Source organism: Botrytis byssoidea (assembly GCF_014898295.1).
Source record: "Botrytis byssoidea strain MUCL 94 chromosome Unknown BBYS_010, whole genome shotgun sequence".
In the NCBI taxonomy this organism is placed as follows: domain Eukaryota; kingdom Fungi; phylum Ascomycota; class Leotiomycetes; order Helotiales; family Sclerotiniaceae; genus Botrytis; species Botrytis byssoidea.
Genome location: NW_024065851.1, coordinates 168,861 through 195,120, shown reverse-complemented (window position 1 = coordinate 195,120; position 26,260 = coordinate 168,861). Strand labels below are relative to the sequence as shown.

Genomic DNA, 26,260 nt, shown 5'->3' with positions numbered 1-26,260 from the left:
AGCGTCATCTGATTAGATTAAATCACATGTAATCAATCTTATCTGATCCGCTTAAATAAGCATTTTCCCTCAATCCTTGATTTTTTGAGGGTTTTTTGCTAGGAAGACTTATCCACTAGGAACTATCGACGCGATCGAATTGATTTTTATCCGTATTCTTGGAATTCTCTCGTAGTATACGAAATAATATCCGATCTCGGAATATTGTTTGAGCGTGCTGTGCTGTGCTGTTGGTGCTTTGAAATTGATGACTAGAGTATCCGATAGTATTGCAAAATCCTTGTTGCGGTGAACACGGACGTTTCGAGTCGTGTCTGTGAAAATTGCATCCCACTTTTTGTTTCGAGAACTCAATCACACTACTTGGCTAGTAAGACAAATCTACATCAACGTGGTCGCCGATCTTGATTTACTGCCACCGTATATTTACGATTGAGTATTTTTCAAGCTCATCCTATTCTTCCTAAATTTACATACCATTTTCTTCGATAATATCACCTAAACATCCCTCAAAATGGCATCCAAATTCTGGCCTAAAGGTGGTCTTCCAGGTATCCTACATCATTATGTGAGCATTATTGTCTGTAAATGAAGGGCAATTCAATTAACAAATCCCATAGACCGAGACTCTCACCACATTCGAATATACATCCGGCACCATCGCCAAACCCCATAGTCTTCTCTTCATCGGAGGCTTAGGAGATGGTCTCGCAACCACCTCTTTCATGGCCGATATAGCCAAAGCCCTCCAACCCACTCCCTGGTCCCTCTTCACCCTCAATCTCTCATCATCATACGCCCAATGGGGAACTTCTCACCTCGACCGTGATTGCGACGAAATAGCTGAATGTCTCCGCTACATCCAAGCCTACAAACAGTCTAAATACCCCCACAGCAAAACCATTCTCATGGGTCATTCAACCGGCTCCCAAGTCGTGCTTCATTATTTACACAAACCCAATCCCCACACCACCACCCCCAAATTTGATCCCCATCTAAAACACGTGAAGCGTCCCGTTCTCGACGGTGCAGTTATGCAAGCACCGATTTCCGATCGCGAGGCCATTCAATCGGTCCTCCAAGACGGGCTTGGCAAACGTCCCGCCAGCGAATGTCAAGCAGCATTTCGAACCATCCAAGAAATTGCAAAAGATGCCGCGAAACGTGATCAATCGATCGATATTCTTCTCCCCATGGCACTGACCTCACAAATCGGCTACGGCACTACTCCGATTAGCTGTCGCCGATTTATGAGTCTGGCTAGTCCTAAGAGTCCGCAACAACCTGAGGAAGATGATTTATTCAGCTCGGATTTGAGTGATGAGCAATTATCGAAAACGTTTGGGATGATTAAAGAGAGGGGATTATTGCGGGATCAATTAGTTATTTTTTACTCGGGGGCTGATCAGGCGGTGCCGGATTGGGTGGATAAGGAAGCATTGTTGAAGAGGTGGAAGAATGCGGCGGATCATGGAGGAAAGGAGAAGATCTGGGATGATGAATTTACTGCGATTATTCCAGGAGCTAGTCATGCATTGAGTAATGATGATCAGGCCCCTGCGAGAGCATTTTTGTGTAAAAGGTTGATGGGTTATGTTCAAAGGATAGAGCAGAAGTGAGGGGTTGTGGAAATGAATGTTAATTAATGCGATACATATTTGTTGAATGCTATGGGTCTATATAGAATACAGCTATACAAATGATTCTCGGTCTCTACATGTCTCTTGGGGTTTTGAAGTTGCATTCGAGTATTGTGACTGATCGAATGTGTGTAAGAAAATGTTCTGCTTTCAGGGTAACGAAGGGAAGGCGAATGTCGATCCCAAGCGGAAATGATAAATTAAGAGTCTGAAAAAGTTGATAGGTTCCAGCGCTCTTAGAACAAAGACGATGTCCTTTTAGAGCAGTATCACAAATGAAAGGGGTGTTTGTGGGCTGAGAGATTACAATATCCCGGGGGCAAAATGAGGACGGACTTGTCGATTTTCCAAATGCTAAGAATAGATACGACAGGAGAAGAATGCAAATGCTTGATCATATTATATGACATGACGATTCTTATACCTCATCCATTCAAATAATCTCGTGTTCTCATCTCGAGTTGTATGCAAAGCATTGCTTATTCCCCATCTCATATTCGTGCTGGTATCATTCGACAAAGTATAGGCTGGTCATCCTTCGGTCGAGATCAAGGCTATCCATGGATCTTCCTGCAAAATAGAACAAATAAACTCATTAAATTAGCAGTCTCCTATCACAGGGACATTCTACATCTCAGAATCAAGCTATCTAGATGAACATCTCATTCATGTGAGCTCCGGAGACCGGAGAGCTTACATTTCAAAGTCCCATTTCAAAAAGTTCTCATCAATCTGTGTGGAAGACCTGGATACATGTGTGTAGGAAAGATAAATCAATTGTATTTATTCAGTCATGGATATCTAGGTATCTAATAAAACTCGCAAAACTCCCTTCGTGTATCCGAAATACCTTGAAGCAAAAAAAAGAAATCCTTTCGACTTCCGAATGCCTATAAAGCCATTCTGATGATTCAAATTCAACGTGAAGATCCCGCGCATACTCCCAAATCAGCCCGTGATATCTCCAAAAACTACTCATTCCCATTCCCATCATTCTCATCATCTTCGTTGCTCTTTTCCAACTGGCCTGACCGACCCTGCTTCTGGCTCCGGCGAACCGTATCAGCACGAGGAATTGAAGCTGCAAGGCGGACTTCTGGAGTAGTATCCCCAATATACCGTTGATAAGCATGAGCATCAGGACGAACCTGCTGGAAAGTACGACGGCCATCTAAATGATCAAATCTCCTAGCAGGAGTTCCATGCAAAGTATGCATCTCCTGACGATGAAACATGGTCATGGTGACCGCGGCATCCAACTCGGTATTCGGACGCGGAACAGAGGTTCTGCGGTTATATTCGGAATAATCTTGCTCGACGAAAAGACTATTTTCGTCACCGTCGGGAGTGGGATCGCGGATCATGATAGGCAGGCGTTGTTGGAGATTTAGCGGTTGGTGGGGAGCTTTTGATGGGGTTGTAGAAGTGATTCTCATGTGAATTTCTGGGTCACGGGTCTGAAGAGGGGTTTGAGCTTCAGGATGTTCAGGGTACCGTTGGTGGTGATATGTTGCCGGATCTCTAGTGTGGGATTGGCGGTATGCATCTGGAGCCCTGTATGGGTGAAAGTGGCGATTTGTTGATGAACCGGAGTTTATTGGAGGATCAGGGAATCGTCTGTGAGCCATGCTCGAACCTTCAATTAGTGTGGAATAACTCTCAGGAGCGGGATAGCAGGTCATGAGAGAATGGTTTGAAGTGGAATCTGATGATTCCGTGCTATTTCGGCGTGAAACAACTTCTTTTCGCTGTTCTTTGGGGCTTATTGTACGTTGATTAGACTGCTTTGCAGCAACTGGTAAAGGTGACATCGTATCAACCCTCTTCTTAGCTTTCTTGACTCGATTTGATCTTGGTTGTCGATCAGCACCATGCCGAGCAGCTTTCGCACTTGCCGCCAGTATCCTAACGCGATCTTCACCCCAATCCTTCTTGACAGTTTGGTACCAGTGCTCATACAACATATTTCCAGTATATTGTCTACGAGCAAGTTTTCTTTCATCCATGTCATGTTGCATCATGTCCGCGAGTTCCGTCCATGACATGCCTTTGTTGGGGTTATATGCGCCATCTTTACCGTTGAAGCGGGACTTGGACATGACTTCGTGAATGAAATATTCCTGTTCTTCTGGACTCCAGAATTTACCACCCATCTTGAAGTAATGCTGATTTGGATAGGGGGAGATGTTGGGGGATATGATAATGATAGGCGAGGTTTATTGTGGAGGTGTGTTGTATTGGTAGGACTGTTGGAAGCAATAAGAGTAACCAGAAGGTTCAAAAAAAGCCTGAATTATGTCAAAACATCCTATTCAAGAAGATAGATGGTTGAAATATGATTCAGAGGCAGTCCCAGTGCCGTCGTGGTATGTACCCAAAAGTAAGCCTGGTCACGTGATTGCAAGATTGAAGAATGTTTTGCCCCGAAGGCTGTCTGAAAATTTTGACTTTGAGGAGATAAAAAGATCCTTGATAGAGGTATCAGCGTGTTTTTGAGCCGCCAGTAGAAGAAACTTGCTCTTTGATATCCGAAAGGGAAAAGATCTGGGAGGTTTTGTTAATATTGAGGATCGGATGATCAAAAGATAGCTTGGTCTGCTAGTTTGGAGTAAAATGTTATCGTGGCTCGGAGATGAAATAGGTCTAGAAGTTATGTGTAGCCATGTTAGCAAGACATCATCGCTATTTCAAAAATAATCCATCAAGAAAGGAAATGAAGGGGGTGAGCAAACGAGATTTCATACATTCTATTCCATAAAGTTCGAGTGTAGGCAGTTCTGTAGGCAGTTCCAAATATAATCTTGGTATAAAACAAGGTATACTGGCAGGTAATCAACCATACACAATTCTTAGATCGAATTTAACCACAGAAGTTCGATTCTTTGATGAGAATGGCCCGTTGGAGACGACAAAATGAATTATATTGAGAAACTTAGTATTGAAATATGAAGTTAATAGATCTCAGGAAGCTTTCCGAGGCTAATACACAATGAAAAGGCGTGGAGTAATTGTTAAGAACGTTGAGAGCAGTTTGTAATGAACGAGTTTAAAGGATGATGGATTAAAGTTTGGGAGAGAAGGATAGGAGCGATACTTAAAGGGGGCTAGGGTTCAGTCATGAAGTGGTATGTTATGTTGAAAGTGAATTAGATTCTTCATCAGTCATAACATATTGGATGATTTTTCATATTCTTTTTGGGTTTTGAGATATAAAGAAATGTTGCCTAGTATTCAAAGCGAAAAAACGGAAGTGTAGCCTTAAGAGCTCTTTATAGAATCGCGGCTCAAGAATTGCAGTTTCGAGGGGAATTCACACAAATTTCAGTTCAAAATTCCAATAGCATCACAATTTGAAGATATGTTGTCAGCAATTCGAAGGTTAAGTGGAGTTATCACTTGACTACTTGAAGCCTGAAGCAAGAATGAAGTTTACGAAATGGAAGAGTACTGACTGAGATTTTATCACAGTAGGAGAGCAGATGAAGCTTTCTTGCTGCTGGAAGTACACGGCAAGCAGAATGGAGAGCAGAAGCTCATCGACAGGCGTTCCCGTACGGGTAGGAATGATGAGGCGGCGAGGCTGCAAGTCCGTGGATAGGCATTCAGGACCCAGACGATAACTTCAATATTGCAGAATATGATAAGGACTGTAGATGTGTAACACACCGCTCGAGACCTAAGGAGATATCAAGATCGGCAGAAAGTCAGAAAGTAAGCCACTTGGCTTGAGTTCATAATGTAGAGCTGGAGCGCCAACATTGGCGACATTGTGTCTAGAACCAAAAAGACATGCTAGACCCTGGGCCACATAGCCACAACCACTGTAGGGAATATCTACCTGCTCCGGCGACTTGGTATGCGCGACCGGCGCTAATCTATCATTCCAGTTCTTGCTACTGCGGGGTGTAGAAAAACCATCTTGGAACTGGCATGTAGTGCGATATGTGGAATTTTAAGGCGTTACTCCAAGACAATCTCGCGTGCGACTTAAGTCCATTATTTACACATTATTGCTTCTTGGATCATGGTAACAACGGGTCATCTTATAAAGTTTTCATTAAATCGTTGACGGCTTTCGCAGCAAATTTCTTCCTCTCGGCTTCTGGCAAATCCGCACCCATATCTGTTTATGTCAGTTTTTAATCTTTCAAAGAAGTAGACATCTCTTACCTTTGACTGCTTGCATTCTCAACATCAAAGCTTCAAGCTGCTCTACTCCATCCTCATTCTCGATTTCTTCTTCAGGATTTGTCTTTCCAGAGGACTCGCCATAAATTGCCTGCTTCATACCGAACATTTCCATTTCCAATTCAGCCGCTTCGATACCGAACCCGATGCTTTTATTATCATCGCCATCATCCTCGAAGTTACCGAGATCAATACCTTCCCCATCGTCATCACCACCCTCCCATTCATTGGCTTCTAAAGCTTCCTTCAATCTCTCAAGACCCATAGGTTCTACAAGTGTCAACGATAAGACATGTAACTTCATTAAAATCCTTATCCTACCTGAGTATTCATTTCGACCTTTGCTTTCAAAATCAATAAATTCAAAACCATGCTCCTGGCATAATTCTTCCCACTCATCGAAGCTTTTCTCAAGGTATGGAGTCGTTGACTGTGGCATAGCCACGGCCAAACAAACGCCATCCCAAGTATAACCACAACCCTCCTTTACAACCTCGGCCACACTCTCCAAAAGAATCTTAAAAGCTTGTAACTCGGCTTCATCGACAGGCTTTCGGAAACATACAATAAAGGCACCAAGAACCGTCAGAACTTCTCGAGCTTCTGGTGCCAAAAATTCCTTACACCATATTTCTGGCTCGTGTATCTCATCAAGCCATATTGGAACACTTGCGGTATAGTAATTAGTTTTGATAGGCCAGTCATGGGTTACACCTGCGATGGAGTCTCCTGTGAGAGCAGGCGCAGAACCCGTGAGACCTGGAAAGATAAGTTAATGTCCAAATCGTATTTATGAGCACAAGTGATGTTCAAACCTTTCAATAAGTCTACAAGGCCAGAATCTGGTCTACTAACAGCTAGAATACGCCGTGGATGTGAAATTTCCATTGCCATGATTGATTGTATGTATTGGTCAGTCTACTAGGTAGGTCGGGAACACAAGCAAAAACAGTACGTTTGATATTATGTCGGAAGTTTCTTTGCCCGATCCGAAATTTACAGTAGCATTATATCATTGGCTCATTTTCTTTGATATCTGAACAAGTTCATTGGAATATGCCCAAATTGGGAGAGATATAGCAATTACCTTTAGGATATTGGATATAAGCTCCCAATTACTCTGCTCTAACTCAAATGCCAGTAAGGAAAAAGCACTCTCCCTCCATGTATGCTTGTGCGCTGGGCCATCCTCAATATTCGAGCCTTGGTAGCTCTCCTCTGCCCAGACTAGCTTTGCAATTTATCATAAGTTTTCCTCAAACGCCGACATTTGAAAATTTATCCTTTCATCCACATATAATATGAGTCTCTCAACCTCTTGGTGCTCCTCGTCCACTTGCTCTCGCCCTGCTGACTGTAGCCCTTCCTCTTGCCAATCCGACACCTCTACCCCTGGTATTTCTACTCCTGAACATAGGCGCGTTCCTACAATGATTCACGTTAGCCTTGTCCACAATGATATATACTGCTCTGGAGCTTCGTATTGACTCCACCAACCTTAACATATCTGGAACAATAAAGAATCTCACGTGTGAGCCTCTAATGTATACCTGGTCCAAATGACTGACACGACCATCGCGCGCTGTGACGGTGATGTCCTTGAGTTGAACGTTCATGTTATCTTCCGCTATAATGATCTCGAATTAGTATGTCCTTTCTTCCTTTTCTTGCGATTTGCGAGCCTGATGAACGTAATAAGTAATCGTACCTTCCAAAAGCTTTCCACGGTAGACCTGACCGGTCGTGATCTCGAGAGTTACAACATGACCCTAATAGACGATAATTATCAGTAGAGAACATGGCAGATGTCATATGAGAAGAGAAGTCCGCCGGGCCTTGGTATATTGGACCTTGGAGCCTATAAGGAATAGAAAGGACTAACTTGGGCCTCGTTCAAAAGCTTGATTGGTATTCCGATTGTGCTTGTCATGATTGCTAGAGATCGATTTTATCGCGAGGAATTGGGTAGAGAGAGATGAGGGTCTGGGATAAAGTCGTTGAAAGTCGGCGCGCGTGAATGTCAACATCCGAGTGAAGCTTTGGATATCTCAGAATAATTTGACGCTAGTGATCTTGAAGCTTTCGGCAACTTCCGTCCACCATCTTCAAGCAATCCTCCTCAGAATTATTGATCCGATCCGAACATTACAACCATTGCTTAAGAAATTACATCAATGGATATGAATACTCTTAACATATCAGCAACGGTGAATATATTTCGTCTTCTCGTAAGACCGAAATTGATTTTACCTCAAGCAACCGTTTCCACATTCAACCACCTGCCGATACCTCTCAACTCGGCTTTTGATAAATACAAAAATGCTGATATTAGAGCTGTAGTGTTGGACAAGGATAATTGCTTCGCATATCCTAAATCCAATGACATACACGAACCTTACAATGTACGTTGAAGGGTATATTTTATGGTTTCTCAAGCTGATCGATCTAAACTGAGCACGCTGGGTGGGGTGTTTGCTCTACCTACATCTACCTTTCTTACATTTGTCCTATCACTTCCGCATTCCTTGCATTTCCAAACGAATTTGCTCCATGGATCTTCTTTCAATGTTAATGTGTTCTAGGAAACTTTTAAGAAACTTCGGGAAGCTTATCCAGGTCGGCGGCTTCTGATTGTTTCTAATACAGCAGGTGCTGAATCTTTAGATCGTTCTGGCAAGCTGGCTGTTGAAGTTGAGAAGTCTACAGGCGTCACAGTCTTATCTCACGCTTCTAAGAAGCCCGGATGCGGTCCTGATATTATGGAATACTTTTCGAAGTATCCCGAGACCGGAGTTACCAGACCAGATCAGATAGCAGTTGTCGGGGATAGACTCACCACTGATGTTATGATGGCAAACCTCATGGGAAGTTATTCCATATGGATCAAAGATGGAGTTGTGCCAGTGGAGGAAACAAGTGTGGTAAGTATTGTAGGTATCATTACAAGTTTGATCTAATAGATATCCTAGTTTGCAAGGTTAGAGCAGAAGTTCGCTGGATTTTTGATTCGACGAGGTTACGAGGCGCCAGAGCCAGTAAGTCCATTCGAGAAGTAGACTTGCATAGTTTATTACTCATCTGCAATGATGCATTGCTTTCTAATCAAAATAAATCTTACCTTACTCTACCTTGACCTCTCCCTTCTCGCAAGTAAATGTGCAGAAGCTACCATTATAGTACACTAGTTGTGTTGATGGTACTCACATGGGGATAACGAGAAACAGTCAGGGGAGCAGCTGGTGGTCCAAGATCATCAAGCAGAAGCGAGGGAAGGAGTAGTGATGCTCCTTTAACTAGGACTGCTAGTGGTAACCGGATACCTCCACAGCTTCAAAATGCTTGATCTGTTGGACTAGTTGAATCAATTTGGCCAAGACTATATCGGATGAGAATTAAAAGTTCAGCCTAAACATACAGAGGTTTATTAAGGCTGCCCAAGTAATTCTCAATCTGGTGATATGAAGAAAAAGGAGCCCGATTGGTATGGAACGGTGGAGATGTCACTTGCCATCGTCCTGATAGACGAGACAAACACACGAGCAACCGACAAACGTAGGCAGCTTGATTATGATGTGTCTAAGAGAATGATACCATTCTCACCAGATCAACTTTGACCAACGAGTACAATACGAACGCAACATATTTCTCTTTTTTTCAAATCAATTCTTGTGCTCCACTCCTCGTATCGTATGCTTCTTGGTATTTTCCGCGCGATTATCACCACATCGGCTTTTTTGAAAGATGTCCGAAGTTAAAACAGCTTTACAAAACATGAAGCGATATGTCTACTGAACAACCTATAGGAGATTGATTGTGGTTGCTTGGAAACCCACATGCATCAATTAATGTTTAGCTTTCCATCCCCATTATTACCGGAGAACTGGGAATCTGCAATCTCCCGTCATATGACTACAATACTTTGCAAAGACTTGTGACGAAGTTTGTAATTCTGCATATTGCAAGCCATCATTGACGCCATTGTTAGATATCAAATAAGATTTCTAAGTATGTTCCATGTTGGATCTTTCTCGTGTACTAATCTTTCTCGATATTCTTAGCTCATCTGAAATATCGAATTCGAGAAGTTGAGTCTTGATTCTTCGTCTCGATACTTCCGCCCATTTTGGATATTTGGATTCATTTGAGAGGTTGAGTCTTCTTTCGTCGTCTTTCTTTCTCTCGGGATCAAGCTAGGTTAGAAATCCATAGTTTATTAACGCTGAGAGCCATGCAGTTTCGCATACAATTGTATGATTGCAAAGCCCAGATCATGTTACATTAGCGCAACTGGCATGAAAATACGTCTATTGGAACACTGGCTAGCTGCTGTTCTTTCAACACTATTGTTTGTCATAAATGGCTACACTCGTGTGCGAGACCTCGAAACCAGAACACATGTCCGACAATGACGTCTGAACAGAATACAAATGTAGACGATGTTTCTGTTTGAGACTTTGTGCGGTACTTACATGGCAATTCTACCGAGTCACCATGTTCCCAAACAGATGGAACACACTGAGCCTCGTTGTACATGTAATGGATGTTCCATAGTCACCGCTTGGCTAGAGAAATAGGCCCACAGTCTCTTCTTGGCCAGAAGATCTGAGAAACCTTATCTTTCTCGTTTCGACTTAGAGTTAACTCAAAACATCAAGTTCGTCTCGCTTTGTTCTCTATATTCAACTAATCGAAAGCGAGACAGGCCGCATTGAAAACATTATTGTGATAACGGTCGAGCCTCAACAAGTCCTTCTCGAAGTTTATGCGACACCGATTTGACAGTCGGGTGGAGGCAGTAGATCTTGTGGGGAGGGAACAATCTCATAATCTCCATTGGGAAGGCCAAGCATGGAACCGGGAGGGCCATGCAATGATTGTCGTCTGAACTTGGCAGATAGGATAGGGAATCCCAGCTTATGTTCTGCTAGTGGTGTTATGCATCAAAGAGGAACAAGAATACGACATAATATATTTGAGTAGTTGTGTGGTTTATTTTTGGCGCAGTAGTAAGCTGATTAGCAGATAGTGTTGTGGATCTAGAGATACTACCTACCACAAAAAATACCTAGGTAGATCTCGCGATTTTTCGGGCTTGTAATACTTGAAAACGAAAGGACAATCGAGGAATTCAGGGCCGGCACAGCGATGCTACTATTAAAAACATTTTTGACTGTAAAAATCCCGGTGAGAGTGGCGTAGGTCGAAAAAGCCACCACCATGTCTTGCATAGGATATAGCCGTGCGTACCAGGGATGCTCACGGCGAGATAAATGGCCGCGATGGCCTCATAATTGTAAGGTCTCGTGAAATATTATGGGGTCAATTTACTCGACTTCTTCGGTTCTTCTCCGTTCAACTCGCAATAATGTCTTGTCCCCATCTCCTGTCAAAACTCAAAAGTATCACGATTGAGTTATGCTTACGCGCAACACTGACAAAAGATCAACATCTGCTCTCGAGAGAAAATCGGAGAACCTTCTTAATGGAGCGGAACACGTGAGCCGCTCATCCCATGCTTCTGCATTATGCTTATGCTCTGCGGTTTGACGTTTTAGGCCAATTTTCCGCACGAAAAATAGGCTAATGCCCTCCTACCCCTTTATGCATCCTTTTTTGGTGGGGGTGAAGATAGCATCTTTATCCATCTCTGGTTAGCGTCGCACAGGTTCTGTCTTCAGAAACCTTCGGATGGAGCAATACGGATTCCTTACGATCGTAAAACGGGCTTCCTTTACCTGACTGGCTTCAATCCTTTTGTTTCAGTACGTGGAAGAGAAGAGTGATTTTTGTTGCTGATGATTTTAGTGGATTCTAGGTTTTATTGAACGAGCTGTACGTGGGTAGGCGAAAAAGAGGCCAAAGTTGATAAAATTGATCACAAATGAATTTGCAAGAATATAAATATTACACAATTCTTTAGATGTTGTTCAGTGATCATACTATGTGTATGTAAACTGTTAATTCTCTGGATTGAGATAGAACAACTGAATCGTGGGAGGGATTCGCTAGTGGTCAATTCTGGTCTGGTTTTCTCCTTCGAATAGACGGGATTGCCGATTTACACAGTAGCCATATATTACCTCATCGTCAAGGGCAGCAATTGATAATGTCGTATCGATCTTACTTACAAGTTACAACCAACCATTTCTTGATCGATACCGTACCCAAATGCAAAGATACGAGAGAGCGATCGAATAGCTTCGTAGATAGTAGACGAGACAAGACAAGGCTACCCCAATTTATTGCTTTGGGGGTTCGAATTTTTATGGATTGATTCGTCAATTTATACAAATCACTATTGCCACCCCCTTAAAGCTGGCAGCGTTCCTGACTAGAACTTCCACCATGACTATCAAACTAATCTTGATTGAGTATCGTGCATAATCATACAAAAGATGAACCACACGTTAGTCCCGCGCAATCGCCGAGCCAGTCGATGCAGGTACAAAAGTTGTTGCATGCTTCGAAGTTCACCCTTTTTGTTTGCCGGTAATGCGGTACGAAGCAAATGCTATTTCCATCTAGGTACGGCTCGCAACTAAAAGAACAAACTATTCTCCCTCGGGCTTAGATATGTCACCAGTCAAACGAATCATTCGAGCTAAAGGTGTTTAGATCAAGGTTTTTAATATTTATGTTGATGCCAAATTGCCAATGCCATCATGTCTTTTTTTTCCCTCCGTCCCATCTTTTTTTATACATTTCGGCATTCGCGCTTGTTATTGGTTTCAACGAGCGGTAAATCGTGGCTGAATGGGTATGTAAGGTTTTTCAGGGAATCAGGGGTTATATTTATCTTGACGATGGATGGAACTCTGAATGGTTTCAATTGTTTGCGAGGGGGGAAAGAAGCAAAGTCTTGGATTTCGAATACAAATAATTCCCTTCTTCCTAACTTTATCATCATAGTCAGTATCCTGTGTAGAAAAGCATATATATCTTAGTAACTTTTGTGTATGTATTTGCAACATTGTCACATCATATCATTGTCAGCAAAAGATGTGTACAATGTACTGCGTTATACTGTACACTTTGCATGACTCGGTCGGTTGATTGCATGTGTTGTTATAGTTACAAGTGATCGAGTAACGTGCAGCAAAAGATGTGCATGGTGATTGGTACAGAAAAGGTGCATATGGACTCGGATGAAGAGGGTCGGTACCAGAAAGTCAGAAGACGGATCCTCTTAAAAAATGAAAGGTAAGAGCATTGTACGACTCGACCCCCAAGTTGCCACTCCACTGGCAATGATATATCAATTCGCCCCCATCCGGTGTCTTTTTCCAGGACATTCACCGTCTATCCAACGACAATCATACCGTAAGTATGTACAAAGGCCGAAGACAGATGATTCCAGACAAGAAAATGCGGCGGTTGGATTCGCTGCCAGCCACCAACGAGGGTTGATACTGGTCCTGAAAAGTCCGGAATCTGCAACAACGCAATTCAGGGGTATGGTATACCCATGTTTGAGGAGGAAGCGGAACAAAACCAGGATGACGAGAGCCACTACACGACGATTGGTGTATGAATTGGTAGTAGTGCACCAGTCTACGGAGCACTTAGGTAGTGCATTCAATGGCAGCAGCGGAGCTTTGAATTATTATTCTTGCCGTACAAGTCCAAAATGCAAGAATAACTTACATAGGACATAAAATTTTGCATACGTGCGTACTTCGACATAAAAGTACATATGACGCTAAGCAACTTACATGGATCTTCTTTACCCCCTTTTTGCATCTTTTTCCAATCCAGGTCGTGCTCGCATGGGTGTAGGTTTTGGTGTAGGTGACTAAACCGCTGGGCCACGCACAGGCATCTTGGGGGGGGAGGTATGATTTTCGAAAGGAATACAATGATCAAGGGATCGAGTTTATCAAATCCTGGATGGAGAGAAAGAGAAAGAGAAAGATTCGCCTCGTTTAGTACCGGAATACCGTCCTGTTTTGGTGCCCGTCTGATGCCTTAGATCGTGCACAAAAATGTCAAACTGCCATTCGTAATGGGCGTCGGTATTCCATTACTCGATGTAGTAAATAATAGTCCAACAGTTTGTCAGATAGATTATACTAATTCATCAGTTCATGTAGGTATATGGATCGCGAGAAAGTAACTGGGTAGATGGAAAGATAGTATTGGATAACAGAAGTAGAAAGTCGGTACCTAACAAGAATCAATTGAGACTACTGCATTACTATTTTTGAGAGAACCACCCCCCTCATCCCCACTCATCCACTGTGCCAATGGACTACATGAAGGTACCTACATGCGTTGGATGTATGAACTGGCAAATTCAATCAATGGTATGCGTTGTTGAGTTGATGTGCCTTTCAGGGAGGAATACTCGAGTACCTACGAGCCTACCTACCTGGGTAGTTTTAGTTGAATGGAGAGGTCTAGAATAGAAAAGAATGACAAGATGGAGAATCAACAGGAGCGCGTGATTGTGTTCTTTTCCAATCATCCCATTCACTCTCTCTCATTCCTCCTTCACCCCCTCTCCCTCGCTTTCACTTACCTATTCTCTTTGTCTCTAATCCTGTACGTACAATATTGTCAGTATTGTACCTAGGTAATTAGAATTTCGAGAGTGAGAGTGAGTAGAAGACCTAGATTATCCAGAGTAGAGAGATAGTTGTGAAGAAAGACTACTAGCAGCACACACACACACACACACACACACACACGCATGCATCTATCTACAAGCCACCAACTGTCGCTTAGATTCTTTCTTGTTTACGATGACTATACTTGCTGCTACTGCTTATCTTTGTCTTGTTTTGTCTAGATGCTTATAAGTTCTCAACTTCTTACCTGCTTGTCTGCTGGTCTGTTTGCTTGCGAGCTTGCCAGTCCTGTCCTGTCCTGCCCTGTCCTGCAAGTTATGGACTTCGGCTTGCTTCAAAAGTTCACTTATGGGTTTGTGGATTGGTGGATGGTTTCAAGGATTAGCTCTATTTTAGTCTATTTTGACTGGTCAGACTCAAGTTGAGCCAGTAACAATTGAATAAATTTGACCAGTGGGTGACGGTTGACCAAATGACTTTTTAATACACCACGCTACGCTACCACATAACATAACCACACTACTACCAGTTTACCACACTACTCCCACTACTCCCACCATTTATTACGCTAAAATTTATTATTCACTATACCCACACCTCTGATCCGCTCGCCTTTTCCCCCTTCCCATTCCCTCTTTTTTTGTCTTATTCCCTTTTACTATCGTGGAATCTTCCTCTCTCTTAAAACAACTTCATCATCGTCTCTTCTATCAAAACTCTTTCCACCCCCCTTGTGATTTTCTCCCCTTTCCCTCTTGTCTTTCTTTTAATCGGATTCTTCGGGTCCATTACACTCCTTCGGATTCTCAGTTATCAAATTCACATTTACATTCTACCTCTTCACAATTATTCTGTCTGTAGAGAAAAGAATAAAGTCATTCTTGACTTGAACACTCCTTCGATTCGAACTTCACACTTCCAGTCTTTACATTCAACCTCAAAGTAAACAGAAGAGTCATCTTGACCCTTTCAACACTCTTTCTTCATAAATCTACGACGCTTCATTTACGAATCTCTTGAGAATCTATTCAAATCTATACAATACATTACAATATTTCCTGCAAGATTCAGCGAAGCATTTGTTTTGAAATATATCCATCTTATCAAAGTTTGGATTTACTCAAAGACCCTTTTATTCATTCTCACTTAGGTTCCGATCCAGAAAAGCAACCTGTGCATACAAAGCACATAGCATCTCGACGATCACAGAGACTCGTGCAACCAAAGACAACCGCTTGTCATATATTACATACACAAACATTGGAGGAAGATTAAACTATTCGGAATATACGAAAGCAATTGACTACGGTCCCAACAGCTTGAGAAAGATGTCGGACATGTCGCAAGAAGATGCTCTCAAGATGCTCTCAACACCCTCCCCTACCGCGTCGAACTCGGCTGGAAGTAGTTCGGCTTCCCGCAGACCTCCGCGCAAGAGCACATTAACACAACAACAAAAGAATCAGAAGAGACAGAGAGCTACACAAGATCAACTGGTTACTTTGGAAATGGAATTTAATAAAAACCCAACACCTACAGCCACAGTTAGAGAGAGAATCGCGGAAGATATCACCATGACTGAACGTTCTGTTCAAATCTGGTTTCAAAACAGGTCAGTTATTTTCATACACTAAGTAAACATCGCATAGTCTAATTGCCTTTCGCAGACGTGCAAAGATCAAGCTCATGGCAAAGAAGAGTATCGAGACTGGAGAGACTTGTGAAATTCCAGAAACTATGCGTCAATACCTTGCGATTCAGGAGATGGAATCAGGAAAGTCATTGGGTGGTAACTTCTTGGGTCGAGGTGGACTTATGCCTTACGGCAGTGGCAACATGCTTATGGGTGGTGATCACGGCCCTCAAGGAAAAGTTGGTAAGTAGAACTACAGAACTCTTCATGTTGTGATCTGACGCTGACATTGAATAGTGATTCATCATCTTTCGTGTAGATCACTGAGTATTGGATCCTGGAGACGAATTGGTCAGAATGCCATGGACCTCATCATCTTCTACTCGCCGGATAAGTCAACAATGACTTACTACATCAATAACGATCAAGCTGGTTACAAGATTGAGTATCCATTTTCGTCAATCAAAAATATCTACCTGGAAAATGGAGATAATGAGTCGCGACCTGGTGGATTAGTTGTTGAACTTATTCGTGCGCCAAACTTTTTCATGGATTCTTCTGGATCGGGTGGATTTTACCAATGTGGTGATTTCACAGAAGACCAGCAAGCATCTCAAGTCATGGTTCATCATTTGGGTGGTCACCCTAAGGTTCTCAGTGGTCAATTAGCCAAGCTTGTTTCCCTTGAGTCTTTCATCACACGCGATAATCCATTCACACACCAACAACCATTATCTATCTCAGCACCTGCATCTCCAACTGGTCTCCGTCCGTCTTCTCAGCCAAATTTCAATGCGCAAGCGCATGTTGGTATGTTCCAAGAATCTCAATGGGGTATTGGTGTTCATCCAAGTGCGCGTGGACCTGGTCACAGAAGACAGAGGAGTAGATCCGTTCCAATGGCCGTCGATTTCTCCATGTTCAACAACCCAATGCCATCATTCCTCATTCAACACCCTGGTGAAAACCAACATCAACATCAACACCAACATGGAAACCCCAACATCTTTGCTCCTATTCCTCAACAACCAAACAACCTCGGACCTCTTGGACCTAATCTACGGATTGATACCTCATCGGGTTATGGCATGGATTTCAGACAGTATCCCATGTCAGCAGCAACAACAACTTCCCCATCGGATTATGCCAGCCCTGGCTTCTTCCCTCACCAGAATGATAATGGACCTATGACAGGGCCAATGCCAACATCGTCTTCAATGCCAGCTTCGAACTTTACGCCATACTCGATGCCTTACCTGTCGCCTGATCCTTCTTCGCTTGTTCCTCCATCCGTGTCTCCTTTGTCTTTTATGAGTCATGGAGACCCAGCAATTGTTGATCAATCTCCACCAATGTCAATGATGCACCGAAGTGCTTCTGCCGATGTCTACAGTATGCATAATGATTCAGCCATCTCCGATGATGGTACCGGACTTAATGAGATGTATCAGAAGCACACCCTTAATATTCCTATGCATCCTCACTCCCCAGCTTTTGGTGAACAATCTGCGGCGGATATGGACATGAGTAATCTTGTTCAATTCCCTGTTGATCATGATGGTCTTTCGCCTGAGCATATGCCTCAGTAGATTAGATCAACTTTTTGAACTTTGGAATTGGTCGAGAGCCTGAAAGGGCTACTCTTGACCTTGGTTGGAAATGAGTTTGAAATTACAGATGGTTGAGATGATCAATGTCTGCATTTCAGAAAGTGTTTTTGCTTAGAGATTTTTTGGGGCGATTTTCGGGGGTGGCGTTGGGTTGATTATCATCTTGCACGGAAAGGGGGAGGTGTCAACGGCCGTCTCAATTTTTGGGTATTTCATGTCGATTCTTCTCTCGACTTTGCACTTGCTATTCTGGGCATTGTAGCATAGTCTTGATTTCATATTCCCAAATTTCCTTCTGTCTTTTTACGCCACGACTTGCATGACGACTTTACCCAATTCTATCATGCCTGTCTGGTACAGCGATCGTTTTCTCATTGATATCTTTGCTCTTGCGCATTCTCTCTTGAACTTGATGTCTGTTAATCAGCTTCATCTTTACTGTTTTTACTTAACTCTCTTGTGGAGATTTTGTGTGGTAGTTGGATTGAAGATATAAATGGACGGGTGGAAAGCTTTAGGGGGAAAGCGTGCGATATTTGAATCTGGAAACAATAACATGGTAGGGGGGGTTTACAAATTTTGCTTTTGGTACTTTTATTTTATTTTGCTGGCTGGCGCACATGTGCGTAAAGCAATGGATTGACGAATCATGGTGGGCTTAATAGTGGAAAATCTATTTTGTAAAATCGTTTTCCTCGTTTTTTTTAGTCTTGTTCTTTTTTTGAGCTTGAGTAGTAAAGTTAAAAAAATGTGCATATAATTAATATTTATGATGGGTGTATTTATGTGTGAGAATGTGTGTGAGTTTTTTCCCTACATGCTTTTGTGATGGATGTGTGAGATCTGTGTGATGTGATATGTCTGAGAGTGTATTTTGTTAGTTTGGATATTAAGTTTTGATCTTTACATCGACTATTGACTGTTCTAGACCATGTATTACCTAGTTGAGGATTTTGTAAGATAGGTAGGACTTGTTCAGCTTGGGGGTTTTGTAACTTGTGGTGTTGGGATGTTGGGGTTGGGGTTGGGATGTATGAGGATGTATGAGGATCCATTTTATGCTAGATCTGGATCTGAATCTGGGGATTTGGGGGATATTGGGGAGTAATAAGTGGTTTATGAGTGGATGAGTGGATGAGTGGATGAGTCGATGAGTGGATGAGTGGATGAGTCGATGAGTGGATGAGTGGATGTAGGTGAATAGATAAATAGATAAATAGATGAATGGATGAATGGAGGAGTAGATGGGATGGATGATATGAATAGAGAGATATTAGGCATGTGGACAGGAAGGTAGATGTATAGGTAAGCGAATAACAAAACGTTCAGGTATAGATGTTACATGTATGTATCAAAATGTTAGTCGAGCGTTAGAGGGTGAATTGGATATTCGTAGATATAATCTGTGATCGGAATATACCTGACCTGGCTATATATCGACAGCTTGTATTTATATCCACTATGATCACAATACATGTTATACGATGTCTATGCATGCATATCCCTAGTGTGTGCTCGTAAAACATTTCTCCTCGCTGACTACATCGCTGAGCCTCTGCTCTATCATCATAGATTCTGCAGGGGAGGTGGAACGTACATACCATGGTACATACTACACAAATACGTACCGACCAGTAAGATAACACCAAAAACTCTTCGGAGTAACAATCAATCAGCAATGACGAAACGAAACGAAACGAAACGAAACGAAAACGGGCTCAAGGGCTAGATTTGGCTGGAGAACTGCCTACCAGGTATCTCTTTACAATTCATATTACCTAAAGGTCACCAGACATTGGGATCCGAAATATCAACCAATCTAGGTACCAGTGTATACTCACTCGTTCGGATAGTTGCACCTTTACACCATTTTTTCTTCTTCTTCTTTTCTATTAATCAATAATTGCTATTGTTGTTGTTATTTGTGTTTGGTGTTTTGTGTTTTGTTTACAGTATTCAATCTTGAGCTTGGGCTTTCCTCCACAAGGTTTCGCAAAACTACATACATCCATACCCAGACTAGGTACTTCGCAGATACAGATTGCTTCGCACAAGCTCCACAAAGTTATTCTTGTTTGCAGTTGTGGTTACACTTGATTTATACCTTTATTTTTGGTAGTTTTAGGGCACTCATTATTGCCTGGTGGCTGGAGAGGCGGTGCATAAATTGATTCCCGAATTGAGAAGGAAACTGGAGGTAGTTCTCGCAACACCTTGAAATTGATGAGGAACAACAGATGAATCAGAACCATGACCGGTGATATTGAAGCAAGAAGTACGAGTCCATCGTCTTGCGATGAAATAACCTCAGCAGATGATTCGAATGCCCCGCCTGCGATAATGGTCCCCGCACCTCTCGCAGCGAATAAAGAGAATCATCGTGTGCGCTTCTCGGTGGATGTAGAACGAGAACGAGGAAGTTTTGTCGAATCTTCTAGTCAGAGACCTGCGACTCCGAATTTAAGTATCGATACTAGGGTAGCGGGGAATGAAACAGCTGCAGATGGCAGATCAACAACATCGGGACAAGGGAGGAGGATTCTGGGGATGTCGCCAATTTCGCCGAGGACGAGGGATAGAGGATATTCGTTGAGAAGGACATTATTTGCGCGAGGATTGAACAATTCGGACCCCGAGCCGGAGAATATCGAACTTGCAGAAGCAGAACCTTCACAGAATGGTGGGAAGAAGACACAAAGTTCGGTGGCTGTATGTCCGGTACATGATGAGATTGAAGAGACACTAAGCGAGAGTACCCAACCTACGAGCTCGAGTAGAGCCTCCAGATACAAGGACAAGAAGGCTTTTGGGACGAGTGATTTACCAAATTATGATCGCTTCGTGCGCAAAGTTAAGGGGGACGATTCGATTATCCGGAAAGCGAAGAAGACATCGCAATGGTTTTGGAGAGAGAAGATTTTGAAAGATATTCTTAGACAAAGGGAAATACCTCCTTCGAAAGATGGACGACATATTGATTTAGATGCTACTCGTCCGCGAGGGACCCCGCTAATTGATGAGAGGACTGGAGTTGCATATATCGGTAATACTATTCGCTCTAGTCGATACACAATATGGAATTTTGTACCCCGACAGCTTTTCTTCCAATTTTCAAAGCTGGCAAATGCGTACTTTTTACTTGTTTCTATTCTTCAAATGGTTCCTGGACTTTCACCTACGGGAAGCTATACCACCATTGCTCCACTTTTAGTTTTCGTGATGATCAGTATGGCCAAGGAGGGATATGATGACGTTCGTCGCTACAAGTTGGATCAAGTTGAGAATAACAATCAAACATTGGTTTTAAGCGCATATAAACATCTAGATATCAATGAGAAATCTCATATCGGATCTAAAGATCCGCGATCAAAGAGGGCCAAGAAGGGCTTGGGTATTGATTCTCCCGAAACGGTGCACGAGATCGACATCGAAGCGACTGCTTCTGGACCAAGACATTGGACAACGTTGAAGTGGAAAAATCTCAAGGTCGGGGATATTATAAAACTTGAACGGGACGAAGCGGTACCCGCAGATATTCTCCTTTTGCATGCAGATGGACCTAATAATATCGCTTTTATCGAAACCATGGCCTTGGATGGTGAGACAAATTTAAAGACGAAATCACCTCCGGTTCCTTTGGCGAAGAAATGCTCCACGGTGGAGAAGTTGGTTGATTGTCGAGCCCACGTGGTGATTGAGGATCCCAATCTGGATTTGTATAATTTTGATGGGAGAGTTACTATTGATGGCGAGACGTTACCACTCACAACCAATGAGATTGTTTTCCGAGGAAGTATTTTGAGGAATACGCCTAATGCCATTGGTATGATTCTCAACACGGGCGAAGAGTGCAAGATTAGAATGAACGCCAATAAAAATCCTCGAACGAAAGCACCCGAGATGCAAAAGATTGCAAACAATATTGTCATTATTCTCGTCATATTTGTCATTATCCTTGCTTTGTTTTGTACCATTGCATATCAAGTATGGTCCCAGAATGTCGAGAATAATTCTTGGTATTTGACAGGAGCGCACTTTAAATTCAGCTACTCTATTGTTGCATTTATCATCCTCTTCAATACATTGATTCCACTTTCGCTATATGTTAGTTTGGAAATTATCAAGGTTGGACAATTACTTCTCATGCATGATGTTGAGATGTATGATCCCGTATCGAATACTCCGATGGTTTCAAATACGTCTACGATTCTCGAAAATTTGGGTCAGATTAGTTATGTGTTTTCCGATAAAACGGGTACTTTGACCGATAATGTTATGCGTTTTCGAAAACTCAGTGTTGCTGGATATGCTTGGCTTCATGATTTTGATTTAGTTCGAGAAGCGGCTGAACTAGAGTTGGATGTGAGTAAAGGAGATAAAGTGAAGTCAAAAAATAAAGGCAAGGGAGTCTCTAAACACTTTTCGAAGAAACGAACACATCAGTCTCATGTAGAGGATGATAGATTGAACAGCTCAACCACCGATCTTCCTAGAAGATCAGGATCTGTCTGGAGATCATCAGCACAACCGAATCGTATTCAACCTGAATTTCGAACTGAGGAAATGATTCGATATATGCAAAGTAAACCTCATGGTATATTTACTAAGAAGGCTAAATTCTTCCTCTTGTCCATTGCACTTTGTCATACATGTCTTCCGGAAGTTCGAGAAAATGGGCATATTGAATTCCAAGCTGCATCTCCTGATGAATTGGCTTTGGTACAAGCAGCTCAAGAACTTGGATATTTGGTCATAGATAGACCTGCTCGTTCTATTACTTTGACCATTCCGAGTGAATCCGAGGATATTACGGAAACCTATGAAGTTCTTGATGTGATTGAATTTTCGAGTAAGCGAAAGCGAATGTCGATTATCGTCCGTTTTCCTAATGGAAGGATTTGTATCTTTTGTAAAGGTGCAGATTCTTCAATCCTGCCACGTTTGAAGCTCGCGCCATTAGCTATGCAGAAAGCTTCCGAGGTCCAGAGAAGATCAAGTGTGAGAAAGAGTTTAGAAGCCGAGGAAGCACTACGAAGAATGAGTGAAAGTAGTCCTAGGACAAGTTACAGTCGACCTAGTATGAATCTTCCACGATCAAGTTTAAGTCGAAATCGGAAAAGTATTGGGGGTGGAAGACCAAGTATGGCCAGTACTCGATTACAACCTATACGAGATGAGCTTGATTCTTGGTTGAGAGAAAGAGAAAGTGATGTTGAATTGCCAGATTTGCATGGATCGGCTGATGCTTATAGAACTCCGAGAACTTCAATGGCTATGGGTCGATCTTCTTTCGCTTCTTCGGACGTTAGAACTTCTATGCAAACTGAACATTTTGATGAGTTTGTTGATGAAGCATTGGTTTTGGATGATGCTGCTGTTTTTGAACGTTGTTTTCAACATATTGATGATTTTGCTGGCGAGGGACTTCGAACTTTGTTATATGGTTATAGATTCTTGGAAGAGCAAGAATATGCTGGATGGAAGAAGATATATTTGGATGCGACAACGAGTCTAGTAGATCGTCAAAACATGATTGAAAATGCAGGAGAGATGATAGAACAAGATTTTGATCTTGCGGGAGCCACGGCCATTGAAGATAAACTTCAAAAAGGTGTTCCGGAAACGGTAGATAAATTGAGGAGAGCGAATATCAAGATTTGGATGCTTACGGGTGATAAGCGAGAGACGGCTATTAATATCGCGCACTCGGCGAGGATTGCAAAACATTATTCGGAAGTCGTCATTCTGGATCGCACTACTGGTGAAGTTGAGCAACGAATGGCTACTACATTAATTGATATCAACAATGGAAATGTCGCTCACTCGGTTATCGTCGTGGACGGACAAACCCTTTCGGATATCGATGCGAACCAAACACTTTCTCTATTGTTCTTCGATCTCGTCGTCCAAGCCGATTCAGTCATTTGTTGTCGAGCAAGCCCCAGTCAAAAAGCATCGCTGGTAAAGAAAATCCGAACTAAAGTCAATAAATCCATCACGCTAGCCATTGGCGACGGCGCAAACGACATCGCCATGATTCAAGAAGCTCACGTCGGAATCGGCATCAGCGGCAAGGAAGGTCTTCAAGCAGCTCGTATATCCGATTACTCTATCGCTCAATTTCGATTTCTTCAACGTCTCTTGTTCGTCCATGGGCATTGGAATTATGTGCGCACGGGAAAATACATCTTGGCGACCTTTTGGAAAGAATTCCTGTTCTACATGATTCAAGCCATCTACCAAAAGTGGAATGGTTATTCTGGAACTTCCCTCTTTGAATCCGCTTCTCTAACTGTTTTCAATACGCTCTTCACATCACTATGTGTTATCTTCCTCGGTGTATTCGATCAAGATCTTTCGGCTACCACGCTTCTTGCCGTCCCGGAACTCTACACGTATGGACAACGTAATGAAGCGTTTAATTTGAAAAAGTATTTTGGTTGGACCTTCATGGCGGCGAGCGAAATGATCATCATCTTCTTTTTGGCGTATGGACTTTTTGGAGAATCGAGGTTCACGGATGATAATACTTTGTATTCGTTGGGAGATTTGTGTTTCACGGCGGCGGTGATTATTATCGTTACGAAACTTCTGTGAGTACTCGATTGTCTTTTTCCTTTTCATCTTCATTTCCATTTTCATTTCCCGTTTCGTTTCCATTGTCATCTCATCCCATACATACCCCTTTCCACCAACCCGCAATCCCATGCTAATATCCCTCCCCCATAGTATCCTAGAAATGCACAGCAAAACCTACATCACAGCCATCGGTCTCATTCTCAGCATAGGCGGCTGGTTCCTCTGGAATCTTCTCCTTTCCGCCCTCTATTCCCCAGAATCACTCACCTACAATGTCCGCGATGGGTTCATTCATCACTTTGGTAGCAATCCACTTTGGTGGTGCACGTTAATTGTTATCTTGGCGGCGGTGACGTTGTTGGAGGTGGGAGTGAGTAGCGTGAGGAAGACTTTTTGGGGAAATGATATCGAAGCGTGGCAGGAGTTGGAGAAGGATGCGGGAGTGTGGAGAAGGTTGGAGGCGGCGGTTAGGGGAGAGGATGGAGATATGGGTTTTGAGATGGGTGGGGATGGAAAGAAGAGTCAAGAGGAGCTGGAGGAGGGGGAAAGAGAAATTGCGGAATTACTCGAGAGACCTCGGATTATGCATTCTGAATCGCGAGCGGGAGAGCAGGAGATAGAAAGAGAGAGACCGATCAGTAGTGGTACAGGGGTGGCGAGAACATCTACGCATTTAAGAATGAGAAAGGGGAGTTTAGCCGATGCTGGTGTTGGTGTTGCGTCGGGTGCGGGTGCGGGTGCGGGTGCAAGTGTAGAGGATGACGATGATGAGATAGGACATGGACATGGACATTTCATTACGAGTCCCATAAGTCCAACTGATACAACGGGAGGCAAGGGTATTAAAGGAACTAAAAGGAGAGTTTTCAGCTTTACTTATCCGGGCATGAAGAGATGAAAGTACGAAAGGAATGAAGGTATGAAGAGATGAGAGTATGAAAGCATAACCGAGAAATGTAAGAGTTGAGGCCCCGGCTTATCGCACATTTAAGCGAGATTAGGGTAGCCACCTAATTTCGCATATCTTTTTTTAAAAATTCAATTATTATTCTAAAATTCATTATTTTTGACTCAAATTCAAAATGGATATTAAATATAATCACAAAGATAATAATCATAAATTTTATTAAAATTAGTATATTTCTCGATATTCTAAAATTATTCAAACTAGAATTAATAGAAAATCCTGGGGATGGATTACTTCAAATTTAGGTGTATCATAATTTATTACAAAAAGTATAATTAAATCTAATTCGATTAGAAGAATTCGAAAAAAAAGGTTTATCAAAAGCCTATAATAATTACTAAAAAGATTTATTGAATTATAAGAACAATTGTTAAAGATTAGAGTAGAAGAAGAATAACTTTTGAATAAATTAAAAATATATTTGATATTAAGGTTTTGATATATACAATTCAAAAGGAATTATATTGATATAAGTATAGAAGATATATAGTATATCCTAGGCTTTTTATCTCGAGGATATAAGCAAAAAAGAGGCTAGATTTTATATATAACCATTACTAATAGGGAATTAGTAATATTACTATCATTAGATTAAAAGAGAGGGATTAGAGGTTAATTATATAATCAAACAAAAGCACTTTTGAATTAGAAAAAGCAAATAGGATATAGATTGCTAAATAGATTAATAAAAAAAAATGTATTGATTATATTAAATCAGTATATCAATTAGGAAAAGTGTTAATAATAATATAAAATATAATCAGTTAAAACTATAAATCTCTATTAATCTTTTTGAAAAAACTTAAAGACAATAAAGATATTATTTCCAAAATATATATATAATAAATCCTTAAGTCTATTATATTCCCATTATTCAATAAACTAGAATCTGAATATATATTTATAAAGAATAATTCTAAAATGTATTTCGGGTATGCCTATAAAGTTCGATTGGAATATAGTATATAAGGCTTTGATTAACTACTCTCCTTTCCGGATCTTAATCCAATTAAAAAAATATGATAATAAATAAAAAAGGAACTAAAAAAGCTACCATTTATATTTACTTCTATAAA

At 41.9% G+C, this 26,260-nt stretch overlaps 7 protein-coding genes across 7 annotated transcripts; 4 read left to right on the top strand and 3 right to left on the bottom strand.

Moving 5' to 3' along the window:
* Nucleotides 1–200: 200 nt before the first annotated feature.
* Nucleotides 201–1,706, top strand: EAE97_005695 (uncharacterized protein). The gene is made up of 2 exons (XM_038876207.1): nt 201–568; nt 621–1,706. Exons 1-2 carry the CDS (start codon nt 515–517, stop codon nt 1,617–1,619), a joined length of 1,053 nt encoding a protein of 350 aa, XP_038732683.1. The 5' UTR covers nt 201–514; the 3' UTR covers nt 1,620–1,706.
* A 905-nt stretch (nt 1,707–2,611) lies between these two features.
* EAE97_005694 (uncharacterized protein) lies at nt 2,612–3,793 on the bottom strand (the record flags this gene model as incomplete). The annotated part of the gene is made up of 1 exon (XM_038876206.1): nt 2,612–3,793. The coding sequence occupies one exon, from the start codon at nt 3,791–3,793 to the stop codon at nt 2,612–2,614; it is 1,182 nt and encodes a 393-aa protein (XP_038732682.1).
* Nucleotides 3,794–5,683: 1,890 nt separating this feature from the next.
* EAE97_005693 (uncharacterized protein) lies at nt 5,684–6,722 on the bottom strand (the record flags this gene model as incomplete). The annotated part of the gene is made up of 4 exons (XM_038876205.1): nt 5,684–5,763; nt 5,811–6,098; nt 6,150–6,587; nt 6,644–6,722. The coding sequence occupies 4 exons, from the start codon at nt 6,720–6,722 to the stop codon at nt 5,684–5,686; spliced, it is 885 nt and encodes a 294-aa protein (XP_038732681.1).
* Nucleotides 6,723–7,138: 416 nt separating this feature from the next.
* Nucleotides 7,139–7,758, bottom strand: EAE97_005692 (uncharacterized protein; the record flags this gene model as incomplete). Its single annotated transcript, XM_038876204.1, has 4 exons — nt 7,139–7,253; nt 7,326–7,455; nt 7,537–7,597; nt 7,711–7,758. The coding sequence occupies 4 exons, from the start codon at nt 7,756–7,758 to the stop codon at nt 7,139–7,141; spliced, it is 354 nt and encodes a 117-aa protein (XP_038732680.1).
* A 183-nt stretch (nt 7,759–7,941) lies between these two features.
* EAE97_005691 (uncharacterized protein) lies at nt 7,942–9,856 on the top strand. Its single transcript, XM_038876203.1, has 3 exons — nt 7,942–8,230; nt 8,411–8,749; nt 8,798–9,856. Exons 1-3 carry the CDS (start codon nt 8,003–8,005, stop codon nt 8,882–8,884), a joined length of 654 nt encoding a protein of 217 aa, XP_038732679.1. The 5' UTR covers nt 7,942–8,002; the 3' UTR covers nt 8,885–9,856.
* A 5,867-nt stretch (nt 9,857–15,723) lies between these two features.
* EAE97_005690 (uncharacterized protein) lies at nt 15,724–17,617 on the top strand (the record flags this gene model as incomplete). Its single annotated transcript, XM_038876202.1, has 3 exons — nt 15,724–16,007; nt 16,063–16,271; nt 16,326–17,617. The coding sequence occupies 3 exons, from the start codon at nt 15,724–15,726 to the stop codon at nt 17,615–17,617; spliced, it is 1,785 nt and encodes a 594-aa protein (XP_038732678.1).
* Nucleotides 17,618–19,888: 2,271 nt separating this feature from the next.
* EAE97_005689 (uncharacterized protein) lies at nt 19,889–25,115 on the top strand (the record flags this gene model as incomplete). Its single annotated transcript, XM_038876201.1, has 2 exons — nt 19,889–24,231; nt 24,368–25,115. 2 exons carry the CDS (start codon nt 19,889–19,891, stop codon nt 25,113–25,115), a joined length of 5,091 nt encoding a protein of 1,696 aa, XP_038732677.1.
* Nucleotides 25,116–26,260: the final 1,145 nt, after the last annotated feature.

Excerpts from the sequence above, each read along its gene's own strand:
- EAE97_005691 (XM_038876203.1), top strand. The coding sequence starts at position 8,003 with ATGGATATGAATACTCTTAACATATCAGCAACGGTGAATATATTTCGT. Across the intron at positions 8,231-8,410 it reads ACATACACGAACCTTACAAT|GAAACTTTTAAGAAACTTCG; the intron begins GTACGTTGAAGG and ends AATGTGTTCTAG. Across the intron at positions 8,750-8,797 it reads CAGTGGAGGAAACAAGTGTG|TTTGCAAGGTTAGAGCAGAA; the intron begins GTAAGTATTGTA and ends TAGATATCCTAG.
- EAE97_005695 (XM_038876207.1), top strand. The coding sequence starts at position 515 with ATGGCATCCAAATTCTGGCCTAAAGGTGGTCTTCCAGGTATCCTACAT. Across the intron at positions 569-620 it reads CAGGTATCCTACATCATTAT|ACCGAGACTCTCACCACATT; the intron begins GTGAGCATTATT and ends CAAATCCCATAG.